This window comes from Melopsittacus undulatus, chromosome 6 (genome assembly GCF_012275295.1).
Source record: "Melopsittacus undulatus isolate bMelUnd1 chromosome 6, bMelUnd1.mat.Z, whole genome shotgun sequence".
Classification (NCBI taxonomy): domain Eukaryota; kingdom Metazoa; phylum Chordata; class Aves; order Psittaciformes; family Psittaculidae; genus Melopsittacus; species Melopsittacus undulatus.
The window spans coordinates 71,808,161-71,824,557 of NC_047532.1; the positions used below are offsets into that span (position 1 = coordinate 71,808,161).

The 16,397-nt window shown below is 36.4% G+C and overlaps 1 protein-coding gene across 3 annotated transcripts in view; it reads left to right on the top strand.

The window, feature by feature from the left end:
* Nucleotides 1–16,397, top strand: part of EVI5 (ecotropic viral integration site 5) — a 78,984-nt gene that overhangs the window by 55,255 nt on the left and 7,332 nt on the right. For all 3 annotated transcript variants that reach the window (XM_031053092.2, XM_031053093.2, XM_031053094.2), the window contains one exon: nucleotides 1,466–1,561. In XM_031053092.2, the coding sequence (XP_030908952.1) occupies nucleotides 1,466–1,561 (96 nt within the window). The remainder of the gene's footprint in view (nucleotides 1–1,465; nucleotides 1,562–16,397) is intronic.

Here is a 16,397-nt window from a genome sequence, read left to right on the forward strand (position 1 = left end):
GCCCAGCCAGCAACCCAGAACCAAGCAGCCACCTGCTCACTCCAATTAGTAATGTTAATTTGTGTGGGTGTGAGTTTGAGCCTTGGAAACTAAGCTCAGTGTGGAATTATGCATTAAAGGATCTTGTGCCTCTGTTGCAGGTTCTATGAATTACTATGAATATGACGAAGTTTTCAAGTAATAGTGTAATAAATACCTTGCTTCAAGGAAAAAAAACCCTCTTGAAATTAGAGAAATTGCTTTGAGATTTCCAACACTGACAGTGCTCAAGGTTTATCCCTTCATGCATTGAAAGGTTTGGAAGGTGGTCTATCATTCATCCCACTTAATATCCCGGTACACCTTCTGTTCTGGTGCTGATATTTCAGAGGGATGTTTGAAAAGAATCTCTCCATTAAAGCTTTTTGTCTTGTATTTTGAGGAACAATCGACACCTTTTATTCTAAAAAGAATTTAAATTCTGTTTGCAAATGACTTTGAGCCTGCCTGGTGTTGAAATTAACTGTTTGTTTCTCTAAGTATAAATTCAGCAAAATGAGCTACAGGTAGAAAAATCAGATATTCCCATTGTATTTTTATTTCTGTAATATACTGGTTGTATATGATTTACACAAAATCAAAGTATTTTCTGTCATCAACTAGAAAAAAACCAGCAGCACTGCTCTTAACTTACTAGTAGCAAGTTGCCTGCTTCCTCTGTTGAGGGTAGTTATTTATCTCACATCTACTGGTCTGAGTCAGTCAAATTAGGATTTCCTTTAAAGACAAGCTGAAAGCTAGTGTTGCAGGCATTCAAGTGCAGATGACACCTACTTAGATATCTTGAAACTTAGGAGCTGCATCTGGTTGACAAATGAGGGAAATTGTGTATTCCTTTTCATCTCTGGCTTTTTTTACTTGCCAGTTTTTTTCTATAACTCTTGCAGCATTGGTGCTAGGGGACACTTATGCTCTCTGGAACTCCATTAGGATAGATATCTCAGTGTTTTATATGTTACAACATGTTTTAGGCGAGAAGAAAGCTTGTTCTATGTAGTGTTTCCCAGTGCATGTCCTACTGTGCAATGAAAGCACGTTTACTTGTCACTTGGAGACAAAGGAAATTCCTTGTTATTAAAACTATGGTAGTGAAAATGATACATTCCATATATTGATAGCATTCTGTAGGAATGCTTTACTAAATTGCTTATGCAACCTCATGTACATTGGATCTGAATTCCACTTGTGAAGCTTCGTTATTCTTCATGCTCCTCCACGAAATCCTGCCTGTACTAAGGTTAGTATTGAGAAGGACAGCTTCGTCTAAGCTACTGACACCCCTAGAACCTGCTGTAACTTCAGCCAGATGAAACGTACCGGATAGTGTCTGGGAATAGCTTCTGTTCATGACAGAATATGTAGACAGTTAAAATAATATTTTTTATATACTATTGTTGTTTTTTCTTTATTTTTTTTACCAAAACAGAAAGAAGAAGGAAAAATTCAAGGGCAGCTTAATAAATCTGATTCTAACCAGTACATCAGAGAGCTGAAAGATCAGATAGCTGAGCTGCACCATGAGGTAAGTGATAAAATACTACTGTCTCTGATCACTTGCAACTTTTGTCCTATCTTTCATTTGTACCAGGTTTTGCTTATCTAATAGTTATTACAGCTTCTGTATCTGATTTTGCCAACATACATTATGTTAAATGAATACAATAAAACTAACTCATTCCTGAATCTTGCCTTGATTCTGGGATGCAAGAGAACAAAAAATTGCTTAATTATGCGATTTGACATGAAACAAAACCAGCATTTATGTTCCGTCTTGGGGTTTCCTTAATTTCATGAGTTGATTGCATTTCACTGTATCACATTTGCTACATTTGGGGCTGTGTGCATGAAAATAAGTCCCTTTATGTCTTTTGATACAACTTTTAAGGCTAATTTACTTAGAAACTGAACTGCATTTGTGCAAGTAGAAGGGTCCATGTGTAACTTTTTTCAGTTCTTGCTGTTGCGAGGATGAGCTTTACGTTGGCATTATACTGAGATTGCTTAAAAAGAAAAAGGATGCTTGCCTAATATCAGTTAACAGATTTTGAAGCTTTAAACTGCCAAAACCTTCAACCTGTGAAATTTCTGTCATCAAACTTCCTTGCTCTGATAGTTGTAATAACTTTGTTAGTTAAAAAGATCAGGTGGTCCTGAAACCAAAATGGCTTATGTAACTGCCGTGCTCATTTCAGTTCATCCTGCATGGTGAAGAAATGTCTTTACCTAACACTACACTGTGTGCAAAATGCCCAGTCATCTTTGCATTGTAGTCTGCTTCTGTTTCCATATGCCTTTTAATGCACAGCTCTGATAGTGTTGCTTAAAACCATAGTAAACTAGAGCAATACAACCTAGTTATTTCTATATCCTTTCATTATTTAAGCCTAAGTAGTGTTTTCATAACAGTCTTGGTGGACTCAACCTTTTAGTATCAATCCCTTGGGAGTTATAACATAGTGGAGGATCTTGGAATGTTGTTTGTGCTGTAGATTGAGGTTAGTCTCTAGAGTTATCAGTCCAGCACCTTTACCAATCATTAAGCTCACTTAAAAACAGATTAAAAAAATCAATAACCTAGCTTTTTCCATTAAAGGACTATAACTAGCTTGCTTTGTTCTTTGTAAGAAAGTAAGCTGCTTGTAGAATTCCCAGAAAGCCAGATATTTTGTATTATGAATAGATAAAGGAACTGTACTGACTTTTTCCTCTGCTCAGAGTAGGCCTAAAAGGTAAAAAAAAACTGCTACGGAGAAAAAGTGGAATTACTGTTGGAAAGCTGTTGCATGATTTTCTCTAAACAAGCATTTGTCATATGTCTGGCTGAGCAACTCAGGTGTCATGAAGGCATACGATTGTGTCTGTTTTTATTGTGTGAGTTGATGTGGACAGGTTGGAACGAAGATGAGGTACCTCAGGTCACAGAACAATGGTAAATCTGACTAATATCAGGGATTCCTAAACAGTGAAGTCTAGACAAATCCTTATTAGCATTTCAAGTTGATTGAAGGCAAATATCAGCTTAAGAGAGTATGAATTTCAACAATAGCAGAGTTAGAGTAATCCAATGGAGATGAGCACTCCTCTTCCTGATGTGTGCTTTGTTGTGGCTCAATTTTTTATTTCCAAACTACATAAACACTGTAGGAATAAAGCATCTCATTCTAGGATAGTTAAAAATGGTAGGAAGAAACTGTATGTAGTAGGCATGTTCTACCTTAGCAGTATTTCTTAATGCTTCCTTACATGGAGTTTCCTAGAGCATGAAAGTTCTTGTTTACTAATAACTTTTGTTTGTTTTTCTTTGCAGTTATGTATCTATTTGTCTAGTTGTTAAACCTGGGAGGGAAAGTAATATTTCATGTACAATCTTTTATTTTGAGCATAACCTGGAGGGCTGGTTTTGAGATAATGTAAGGTTAAGTCTGAAATGTAAATAGTATTTGCAGGTGAGTTGGTGCTAATAAGTAATAATAAAGCCTTGGATTAACATAGCTGCTAAGTAAAGAACTGTGCAGTGTTTCCTGAAACAGCAATATCTGAATAAAATTGCAATAGGACAGTCAAAATGATTTCTCTCAACTGCTAAATGTTGGGATTAGTATAAATAAGTAAATATCAATTTATATAATTAACTTTTTTAGGTCTGCACTGAACTGTCTTCATGTGTAGATCCATTAATGACCATGTTCTTTGGTTTTGGACTAGCTGCTTTTTGATTCTACTTCTGCAAAAGCTAAAAGAAACGTTACAAATTTGCAAATCCATCTTCCTGAAGATAGGGTGATGGTGTATGTGACATGCTGACCACAACCTCCCAACTGGTTAACATGTAAAAGGCATTGGTAAAGCAGCAGACTTCTTGGTGACTGCATGATTACCATCTAAAATATTGCTGTTGTGAAACTTTGGACATGAATTGATGCTAAAGTTATAGTTTAATGTAGGAGTGGGTTGGCTGGGTGTGAAACAAGATTAAAAATCTTGGAATGGCCATCATTATTGATTCTGCATATTGAACCTTTTTATTTTTCTCTCCAGTAATGTTTTTACAGAACTTTACATCAGAATTGTTGTAGGTTCTCCATCCGAAGGATGGAACAAAATAATGAGAAAATCCTATACTTAATATAAGCAACTGCAGATAAATCCATATTCTGGCCTTCTGATACATGCTATTTTATGTCTTTGGCCAGCAATCTGAACACATGTGTTCCTGTATAGTGTGCAGGATGTGCTAGGGTACTTGAATTCTATCCTGTGATATAATCTATCAGATTGTGATGGTACCAGGATGTGGCAACAACATGATCCATCTTAATCACAGAGTTCCAGTGAAAGGTCTGCTGTTCCATCAGTTTTTGCAAGCCAGGTTAGTAGCCAGGGACAGGGCAAACCTAGGACACCAGTAAGGAACCCCAGAGAACGCCAAAGAGGGTTACTGTTACTGTCCAGGATCTAAAACTGAATTCTCTCCACTATAAGAGGGTGGTGTTGGGGATTTTCCTACAGCGTAAGTGGCATAAGTGCAGTAGGCTACTGCTGTGACAGCTGTGGGCTTTGTGGTGGAGAGAAGTTTGAACTTCAGATTTCAGATACTTCTCTGTAGTTCCAGTGTGGTAACCTAAATCAGCTGCATATCAGAACTCTGCATATAATTTCACATTATTAATGTTAATTTTTAAAGTCCTGTTTATACTTTTAAAAAACTTCCAGCCAGTTGCCCTTTGTTGTAACCTGAGTCCATTGAGTAATTTTGTGCTTTTCTGAGCTCAAAATTTTGCTTTCTCTTTAAATATGGTGCAGCTTGTAGCCTAAAGGATAAATTTCAGCTGCTTTTACTATTCTTCTAGGAATAGTAATTATACAGTCAGTTTTCAAATAATATTATAAGAAGCCTTATTTTTAGTAAATTCAAGTAGTTGTGTTCCTGTTATTGAGTAAAACTGCACATACTGGAAATTGGTAGTATGGCATCCAAAACTGAAGCGGCGAGGTACATTGTTATCAAATATACAACGTAAATGAAATAGAAAAAAGGTCATAAAATCATAGGATGGTTTGGAAAAAAAAATGATACTATTTTCTTACCTTTCAAATGATGTAAAAGAACTAGAAATGGAATTACTATATTGGATTTTTGGTTTGTTCTTAACAAGATATCTGCCTGATTCCTCTTATATGTAACTGGTGGATTTTGGTAGCATGGTAACCTGAATGGTATATATTGACTACTTCACAGTAGGTCTTTAACTTGTATTTGATTAACACTTCAGGAGAGGGAACAGGCAAAATCTGGAGTTTTAAGAACATTGTGACAAGACTTGTGTTATGGACTTTTCCTCTATGCACACCATCTTAGATCTACTCATGTGCATCTTTTCCTGTGCACAAACTTGAGTAACCAAGGATGCGTTGGAATAAAAATACTGAACATAATTTATATTACTGTGTGAAATGTTAAATTCCTCAGTCCTGCTGTAACTTCACTCATCGTTCTCTTACATGTAGGTCAATTATTATTAACTTGCAATTTTAACTTTAGTGTACATGCCAGTTGTTTTTATGTTCATTGCCTAGAAAGTTACTTACAAAGATCCTTTAATCTTTTGAACAACCTAACATTACTTGAAGAACAGCTGGTGCTGAAAGGACACTCAGCAGAGACTACTGTATTTCTAGTTAGCCAATAGCTGATCCTGTGAAGAGTTGTGTATATTTAGTGTCAGATTAGTGCTGCGCTTCCTTTCCGTTATTTTGGCTGAGTTGCTTTATTGGGCACAAAGTTGTTAGACGCTTGTGCCTTATGGCTTTATTGTTGAAGGCTGAAACTAGTGTGAAAACCTGAAATTTTGAGGATTGTCACAAGTAGGAAGTCACAATGTAAACTCCTTTCAGAGCTTTTAAGAGGCTCTAGACAGACATTGTGCTTGCCTTTTCAGAAATTCATATCCCATTGCCATTTTTTCTTTTCATTAATTGAAATCTTTCCACTTAGCATTTCCTTTCTTCCTTCATTTCCCTGCCATTAAGCTCTTTACAGCATTCTTGAATTCTAGCGTAGCAGGTTTTTAACCTAGGGTGCTTTTTTGTTGTGGAGCCCTGCCAGGCTGCTGCTTCTGTCTCCTGTCAATAAGTACATAAACTTTGTTGGCCTGTCTTTGGCACAAGAGAAAGAAGGTCTGGCGAGCACTATACTCTGACACTTGACTTTGTAGTTAAATGTGCTTTAACTGATGTAACATAAATGGCAGGCTTTGAAATATTTGTACCATGGGATACATGCTCTCAGGCTGCAAAAGCAGTGGTAGTACCTCAGGAAAGTTCTCTTTGATTAGACACTGAACTGTCAAGTGAAAGCAGCTTTTGTGGAACATTACTGTTCAAGAAAGTATCCCACTTCAGTAGGTAGTACTGAAGCAAAGCAGCTACTGTATACAGCAAGTTTGGACTGTTACAAGTTTCCATTAAGTAAAGTTGAAGGTTTAAGAAAAACAAGGGTAAACCTTGAACTAGTTGTTACTTATTGCAGCATAAATCACATACTAGAGAAAAAAAAAGGGGAGATTCTTTGTAGTTTGTCACACCCTACTTTGAATTCAAAACTGAATGGAATTAAATGATTTATAAACTGCTGAAGTTCTGCATTTCATGCACTACCCTTCTGTGCATGCAGTCACTTTATATATATATATTACACAGCAGCTGTCTCTGCTTCCTGTTGGATTTTGCAAGGCTTGTATGTGTTACCTAGATTACAGGAGTGGCACAAAAGATTAGAATTGACATGCTTACCCACAAGCTACTCTGGCAGACCACAAGACACCTTTGGAGACAAAAGCAAGTGGTTTCCAGTCTTACAGACTTTGTGATTTAGTACTGAAGTGTTTAAGTTTAAATTGTATTTCATGAGAAACTTTGTAAAGTTGGTCATAACATTAGCCAAGTTTTGTCTCTTGGAATGTTTTAATGAGTTTGTTTTGTGGTTAGATTTTGGTTTCTCATTTATACAAATGTGGGTTTGTTTTAATCTTCTGACAGTTTTCATATTAAAAGCTGAAGTGTGCCTGATACCTATGCAAGGCCTCAAAACCAAGCAGCCTGTTCAATTTGTGATTGTGGAGCATTATTCCATGAGGCTATGATTCTGCCAATACAGGCCACCTACACTAGGGGACAGCTTTATGAGGGGAGCAGCAATGTGCAGAAACTTAGTGCTTTCTTCACTTAGTAGGCACTTTTTCCTTAGAAAGCAGGAATGTAGATGTTGAAGGTAACTTTCTAAAATCCATTTTTAACCTTTTCCAGTACTCAAGGGATTCACTAGTTGTAGAGTTTTTTAAACTCAGAAGCAATTGAAGAATATTTGGAGCTTAGTGATACCGTTTGTTTTAGGTTTTTTGAGTTTTATGACAAAACATTCTTCATAATGCTAGCAGAGACAGAATACAGCACCAGTTTTCTTCTAGCTGTTCCTCTGTAGTGAGCAGCCTTCCAGTATCTGGAGGGGGCCTATAAGGATGCTGGGGAGGGATTCTTCATTATGGACTGTAATGATAGGACATGGGGTGATGGGTTAAAACTTAAACAGGGGAAATTTAGATTGGATATAAGGAGGAAGTTCTTTACTGTAAGGGTGGTGAGACACTGGAACAGGTTGCCCAAGGAAGTTGTGAATGCTCCATCCCTGGCAGTGTTCAAGGCCAGGTTGGACAGAGACTTGGGTGATATGGTTTAGTGTGAGGTGTCCCTGCCCATGGCAGGGGGGTTGGAAGTAGGTGATCTTAAGGTCCTTTCCAACCCTAACTTTTCTATGATTCTATATACTCTTAAATAATTGCTTGAAATATTTAGAGGGGAAGCAAGGATGAGATTGTTTTCTAATGTACAAATCTTATGCATGTTTGTTTGGTATTTGAAAGAAAAACAAAATCCTGATGTTGGCATGGCACACTGTTACAACACTTGGAAAACCTTCTGTGAACTGCCCATGTTAACAGAATCTCAGCACTGCTGATGAAAAGATGATGGCAGGTGACTGGAGCATTATTATTATTCCACTGAAATAATTTTCTGAGGCTTTTAAAAGGCTTTATAATAGAACATTTAATTGAAAGTCTGGGGGCTATTTTTGCATTATGACAGTGCAAAAAAGGGGAGATTTCTTGAAGTCTTTCCCACTTTTGGTGTCTGAAAATTTGATGGCTCTTCAAATAAGCAGTGACCACTAGTCTACAATTCATTACACATACATATAGTTTATCTAGGAATGGATCTGATATTATGTTTTAAGAACCTAATGCAGTCAGTAAGATTCTGATACAGGTGCTATCTCATGGTCTCATCATTGCTCCTGGTGAGCTAACATTTTAAGACTGGCTTAATGAAAAGAGATATAAAAGTTGGAGATTAAATACTAAGCTTTAAAAGGATTTTGCTTGTGTAAATAAGATTCAAAACACTTTAAGTAATTACTTTGAGTATAAATAATGCATAAGTTGTGACCAAAGGAATAATTGGTAATATGGCTGAGTTTTGCAACTTGGGTTAGCTTTCTAGGCTTTCACTGCTGAAACTAAATGGAGAAGGGAAAGTAAACTGTAGCCATCAGTGTGAAGGATTAAAAATCCCCAAAAGCCCACCCATATAGGCCACATCATACAACACCTAAATGAAATTCAGTGCACTCTAGTACATTGTACTTATAGTACAGGAGGAAGGTTTAAATCACGTTAACTGTTCCTTTGGTCTTACCTACCATACACGTGTATGATATTTTAGCTGTGTTTAAAAGCTGCCAAATTATTTCCTCCTTGTTTTTTTTTTTAAATTATCAGCTCATAATCTGAAATTGGTATGGACCAGTGAGAGGCTCTGGTCTCCAGCACAATTTGGTCCAGGTTCTTCTCTAAGATGAGAGAATGTGTTTACGAACAGCTAAATGATGAGTCCTGCATTGGCCATAGATGAGCACAAAATTATGATGCTACTTGTGACCCACTGGTGTTGCACAAGATGGGTTGGCCACTTCTAGCAGCATTCCTAGCTCCTGGTTTCTCTCACAATAATAGTATCTGGGCTTGATGATGGGATACCAGAGGGAAGCATAATTCCTTTCCTTTTCCTTTGAGTCAGATTCAGTGCTTACCAAATCAAACATTCTCTTACTGAAGCACAAGACTACATTCAGAAGCAGGGTAAATAACTTTGAGCTTCATCCTGCTGAAGTTGGACTGCTGGTGGCAAGCTACATGTTTTGGATGTGCCTACGCTGTGTTGCAGTCATGACTGTAGTGTGGGCATATTTTTAAGTAACTTAAAGCTATGAATGAGTTGTATGTAGCTTTGTATGATGGACACAGAAAGATTAATTGGGGAGCTGAATTTTAGTTGAAGTTCAACCTATTAGAATGTTTTTTAAAGTTCTTCTCTGGAGATGTATTTATAGGGTCATAGAAGTGCATCAGATCACATGGGCAAATGAGAATGAGAGATCAGATTTGTTGGCATTTAGAATACTTTGATCAGAACTAAGGAGAGAACAGCAAATCCAAAAAGTCCTAATACTCTTTTGGTAAAATTTTAATTTGATATAATGCTCTTTCACTCAGTCTCTTGCTAACTTATTTTCCCCCCTTTTTTTCTGGCAGGAGTGTACTATTTGCTTGCCATGTAGTACAGGCAGATACATATTTGTCTCTTGGCAAGTGTAATTTTACTCACTTGCTTTTATAAAACCAGCTAAGCTTTGTGGGAGTTATTTCAGTCAGTTTTTACATGGTTTTCACTTCACCATTCTCACTAAAACTGGTATTTGTTAAAGGTACCGTACTTAATACTTGCAAAGCACTTTTCTCCATAGTGACTAGAATCCCATTAACACCTAATAGTTTGTTTCACTAGACAAATGCTTGCAAAATATGTGGCTTTCTATAAATGTTTTCGTACTTGATAAGAAATGTTGTCCCTGAGAGGAAATATGTTAGCCCTCAGATTTACAAAGTAAGCATTTCAACTTGTGGTGGAAGTTTATAGCACAATAAATCATGTGCTTTTCTTTTACCGTATCTTGCAAGCACAGTTGGACAAGAGACCATCAGATTTTCCCTCCCCACAAGTAAAGTTCTTGCAAAGCTGCTGGGCAGCTAAAAATGTAGTTGCTTTACTAGCATGTGTCAAAGTTGCAGAGGCTCTGTGCTGCCAGAGTCTGATTTAAGTGGTTGTGGTCAGTCTGAGGAACCTGTGATATGATAAGATAGCATTTGTGAGGTCATGTGGTTTGCAAACACACAATCTCATTTAGCAGCTTTGTCTACATAGGATAGTTAAATATATACTGTATGCTTTAGAAAAGTGAACTGCTTTATTCCTTTAACTTTGCATGTACTTGAGAGTCAGAGATGTTATACTGTCTTGATAATACCAAGATTGTTAGAGATATGTAAGACAGAATAGATTGGGAATCTTAATTCTCCAATAATTTTCTCCAGTTTGTTTACTTTGCCCTTAATAAAACAACTAGCTTTGGAAACTGGCTTAACTAAGCTATCAACACAGGCAGAAGTGTTACTTCACAGTGGAATCCCTGTACATTTTATAAACATCAGTTGTTTAAGTCAGTTAATTTTGAATGGGAATGCATAGTGTAATGAAGTGCAATGTGTTACACTTGCCCCAAAAGGTAGGATTGATTCCACAGTGATGGTACTCCATTCCACAGACCTTTGGTTAAAACCTCCATCTTTGTATCAAGTAAGGTCAATTCTTCTCCCTTCCCCCAGTAACGCCACCATCAACAAAATATCATCCATTTGTTATGAGAGTGAAGGAAACCTCTAAATGTGAAAAGTGTAACCAGGACATTGATGCAGTCAGCCCTCAAACGGAATAGGTATGACTTTGTTCACATCGATGAGGGCAAAAGTTTTCGGTATAAAGTTTAACTGTTTCACTGCCACTAGATTTTGTGATAAAATATATGGAAATTGGTGATTGTTCTCTTTGCAAACATTTCTTCCTTTTTTTTTCTGACTATTCTACTGTGTCAAAGCCCTAGATTTGTTTTGCTGCGCAATATAGTAGTCCCTGCTTGCAGCATTAGAGTTTATTATAGCTAGCTATACTTAAAGTACCTGTTCAGAGTTTGTCTGGATTGCCAACGCAAGAGAAGTGATTGTAGATAAAGTTATTTCATGATCGTAGCAATAATGCTTATCTCTTGATTGTTGAAGCTGCATGACCTGTCTGCTGTAGTAGAGATATGTCAGGGTCTCTCCTGTGTCTCTGCCTATAAATCAAAGTTTGGGGATTGAAGATTGGAGAAATCGAGGTTCTGTTGGTTTGAACTTATGCAAGTAGTTGTTCCTTGAAAAATAAATAAAATTGTGTTAGCAGCCATACATGAGTGCCATCTATGAAACAAACAAGCTTAGGAGAGGAATGCTATGTATTAGCTTATAATATGTCTTTGTAAATTTATCTGAATGTAAGCGGGGCAAACAGTGGAAGTCTCAGAATGGCACTGATGAAAGTAATTTCTGCAGTCAGAGGCAAAACTAAATGTTACTTAGTCCATTTAAAAATGCTGAGTTTAACTCCTGCTTTAAAAGGACAGAGTAAAAGTGCGAAATGATCATTTCCTGTAACTGTTGCCTATAATGGGTACATTTTCAGTCTCTGTATCAGCCAGTACATTCTAGTTAATGCTTGAGGTTTCAGTAACTTTTTGTATTTGTAAATGCATGCTCTAGGGAGAAGGAGCGTTGAGATTTAGGTAGTTCCTTGAATATAACAATTGCATTATATTCAGTGTGATCATGCTGCTGTTTTAACGTATTTTTGATACCATGTCCTCACTCCAAATAAACACTTTCATTAGAACTTCTTGTAGGAAGAGTTGCTGGGAACTTTCCTTCTATTTACCAAGTAGCTATTTATAGGAACTTCTCAGGGCTAAGTCAGCTTAGAACTTGTTTTGGAATTGCATACAATCTCGCAGCAAAAAACTTGTCAGATCTTAGAAAAATTCTGTCACTAGATAAAATCTGGCTTATGGTTACCAAAGACTGATTTCTTTTGAAAATAGCTTGAAAGTTGGGTACTTCCTTAGCACTGTTGCTATTTCAATTGCATATTTGATACAGAACTTCAAAGTTTAATTTGATTACACAGCACTAGATCAAAACCAGATTCTTCAGCCTTATATGCAGTGATCAAAAAGTCATGACCTCCCATTGATCGCTTTATTGGTTTCCTGTTCTGATTCACTGGAAACCTTCTGGTCTGAGCACTTGTTGCTAGTTTTAATCTTTGTCACGTTTACAATACAGCAGACACGTCTATGGTAAAACTGATACACAACATGCATTTAACATCATGTTTCCTTTTGGCTCAAGTGCTTTTTAACTGATAATGTTGAAAAACCACTTTTTATAAAAATGTAAGTCAGGAGCTGTAAGAGTACATTCAGAGCAATATGAAATAAATAGCAAGACAACAGGAGATGAGCTTTCTTTTACTGCATTACAACTATTTCCTAGATTTTACTTAAACTTTCTGACATCCACAGGGATTTTGCAAAGCATTTTATACTACTGTGAGACTGAATATGACTTAAAGAAGCTGGCAGTTAAAAAGAGAGACCAAATATTTAAGTGCTATTAAAAAGTCCAGAAGCCTGAGATGACTCAGTTTGGAAATTTCTTGCAGCTCTTTGCTTATCACTTATGACACATGCTGCAATAGTTTGAACTCTGTCTAGTGATATGCTCAGTGAAGTTCAATTGAGATAAATATTTCAGGTTGTATACCAGTTTTGTTCCTCTGGGTCATTCTTTTAAAAGTATTAGTTTCAAAACCAAAGTAATTATTCCCTTAAACAGTAGTTGATCACGTACATAAGCTTGGATTCCAAAGAGTTAATGATGCATGGGGCACATTCATCTAATGTTGTAGTACCTCATGACTCTTGCTTTCAGTCCTAATATAGATGACAAAAGAAATCTAAAAATCTCAGTCCAGAGACTCTTGAGGTTTTTAGCTTTAAAGTACAGCAACCATTTTGGTACAACCGAAAAAAGCAGTCCAGGTCTGTTCACATGTATAGTATTCTCATTCACTGCTGTTCTTCTTTGAGCCCACAAAAGGCCTATCAAACCTGGAGTTTAATGCTTGCTCTGACTTCTGATCATGTTCTGTTGTTGCCTGTTGACTTAAATTTGGGGTTCTGTTTCAAGGTGGTTTGCTGCATTTGCTGTAACAAGTGTATAGGTCAGACTGCAACTATATTGGATTGAATTCACTTTATGAACTCCAGAAAGAGTTGTACTGTTTTGAGATAGGGCAGATCAAGAAGTTCAGACACATAGGAGTGCAGCTTGGCTCTTCCTATGGGCATCCTACAGGGATTGGCTAACAACTTCATTTCAAAGGTCCGTGCCAGACTCCCTAAAAATCAGCTTTTTGTTTATCTGCCTGAAACTTCTGCTGAGTGAAAATGTTTAGATAAAGAAATTAATTTCCACATTTAAAAGATATCAAAGACAAAACTATGTCTTAAAATAAATAAGCCTCCATGGTAAATGAAACGTGTAATAGAGATTTATTAACTACTAACCAAAGGAAGCAATTTTGCAAACAGCTTTTGAAATGCTCTCACTGCGTGTTATTTGTAAGCACGATCAAGACATTTCCTGCTTTCTGAAGTCACAGCACATAATGCACTGTCTGTTTTTTTACAGAGAAATGTGTTTGTTCTATTTTGCTTAACTAGTCTGATATGTTAAATGAGACTCTGGTTAGAATCTTGAGTGCTGCCTTACAAACATCACTTCTGGGCATGGGGAAAGGCAAAAGCAAAGACAAATCATAAGGCTATGTAATGGTGACTCCAATCTACTAAACCCCAAATATATGTCCAACCCCCACCCCGAATACTTCAGGCTAACTTGAATATTTGTAGTTTAGGTGAACTACAAGGGGAAGAAGTATTTTTATCCTCATTAGTATTGTAGTAAAATGTCCCTGAAATATTTTTCTCAGAGTTTCTCAACACACTTTTAAATGTATTCACTTTCTTCCTTATGTCCCTGACTCTGACAACCCACTCAAATGTTTTGAACAACTTTATTTCAAGAAAATCTAGCTAATTTGCTGGGATTTTCTGAATTTTGACATGACATTAAATCTTGGAGAAAGGAGCAGTAAAGAGAGCAGCATAGTAAAACTTCCTATTTGAGAATGTAATTGTCTATTGTATCAATTACAAAAATAGATCTTAAGCTGACTTTTTTAGGAAATCTGAGAAGATTCAAAGCTGTCTTGAAAGATTTTTAATAATTTGAATTTTTAAAAAAAGAAAGACGACACTGTGAAACTAATGAGATGTAACCTATTTTCTGAATTTCTCTATTAAGAGTATCTCTGACTGTTGCAGATCTTTTTCATATCTGCTTCACAATGAAAGGAAAAGATGTTCATTGTGATCTCCCCCCCCCCCCGCACCCCCCACTTTTTTTTTCATTTTACATATTGCTTACATGTCTTTTGAGCTCTACAGAATTTATTCTAATTTAGATTTTAAATCTCTAAAGGTATACATGGCATTGGAGAATCCACATTTTTTTGGTAAGAGATGTGGTGATGGCCATCTCTGCAATTTTTCAGAGAAGGGAAGCCCATACTGTTCCTCTTGGCTATCATCTTTCAATCAGTGAGTCCATGATATTAGAGCCTCTTCCTCTGGAGGGACAGTAGTTATCAGGTAACAAGAGCAAGCAGGGTAAATAAGAGTTTCTGGGTTCACTGTCTGGTTGGTTTGGGCTTCTTGAATAATCAGTTCTAAGAATGACCCTTGTTTGGCATTGCTCATGGCTGTTATTTACAAGTTAATCCTAATTATGCCTGCATTTATAGCTATGGCTTTACAAAAAAACCCAAACCTTAATGTTCACTGAAGTGAAACAGGAAATTGACTGACACTGAAGTAAAAGCCGCAACTTTGAGCTTTGTCTTAATACAGTTACAATTATAACGCATTTCTAATTTAACAGACCTTTTTCAAGTTTCTTGTTAAATTTGCTAGAGAATGCTTCACTGTTTTTAAACAAAAGATGTTGCCATATGCAGTATGTGTTGCTGACTTATTTTACACAGAATCTTGAGAGCTATACAAGTCTTCAGGAAGCTCTCTAAAGACTATCCTCTGTCTTTTGCATATGATCCTCATGTTTGGCTCAAATCTTTCATTCTTGAGGAAAATTGAGAATTTCTTTAATGTTGGGTTTTGGATTAAACTTTGATGCAGAATATATGAAACCATACTTAGGCTTTTTTTTAAACCTGACTTTTCAGAGATCAATAAGTAATGGCTTTTGTTAAAATGCTCTGATATAGTTATGTCACGATGCATGTGTAGCAGTCCTTTTCATATGCAGAAGCTAATTTTGCTGAGGAACTTGAGAAACCCCAATTGCATTGTAGCTCTAGAGACATTAAGCTTGTTAAGAATTACATTAGGTGATGGATTGCTAATATTAGCTTCTGCAACTGTTCATTTAGCTCATGATGTCTCCATTTGTGCAGTGTTCTTGTTGCGATGGTTTCGGTATGAATGTGGCTCACTGTTGAAGTACAATTGTATATTTAAAAACGGGCTTCAGAAAGCTTAAGATATATAAGGAATCGCTTATATTCATGAAAGTGGAAAAAGTGGTGTGAAAAGGCCTGCAGCCTTAACCTTCATTCTTTTTGTGTGCATATGCAGAAATGCTTCTGGATGTAATTATTGATAATATATGACTTACTGGACATATTTGCCTGGCCTGATACATTGTCTCCCAGATGACAATGTATTTTCTATTAATTCAGTCTGAGATGCTGCGACTGCTTTTTCTGAGATAAGCATTTTTGCAAAAGAAGTTACTGAGAGCTGTATTTTAAAGAAGTGATGTTGTGTTAATATATGCCTTAAACTAGAGTGATCTTGTCACAATGGAGAGGGTAGCAATCAGCTGTTTAGTATAATAAGGGATCCCATTAGATGCTGTGGAATTTTTAAGAACCTTAATTAAACTGTTTTTATTCATGTTAAATGTGATTATAATTTAATAGATCATAACTGGTATTTTAAACTGGTTTGTAATTAGATTTTTACTTCTTAATCTTTCATTCTTAATCTCATTGATCTTAATCTTTCAATCTTTTTCTAATTTCATGTTGCCAAGTTCACAGTGTTTATATGAATTACAGGACAAATATTTGAAAATGCTTATGACTTGTTTCTCTTCAGCTAAATGTGGTTAAATCATACTTTCAGCAACATTCTGGTTTTCTTTTGAATTGTGTATGGTTTTTAAGCAGGA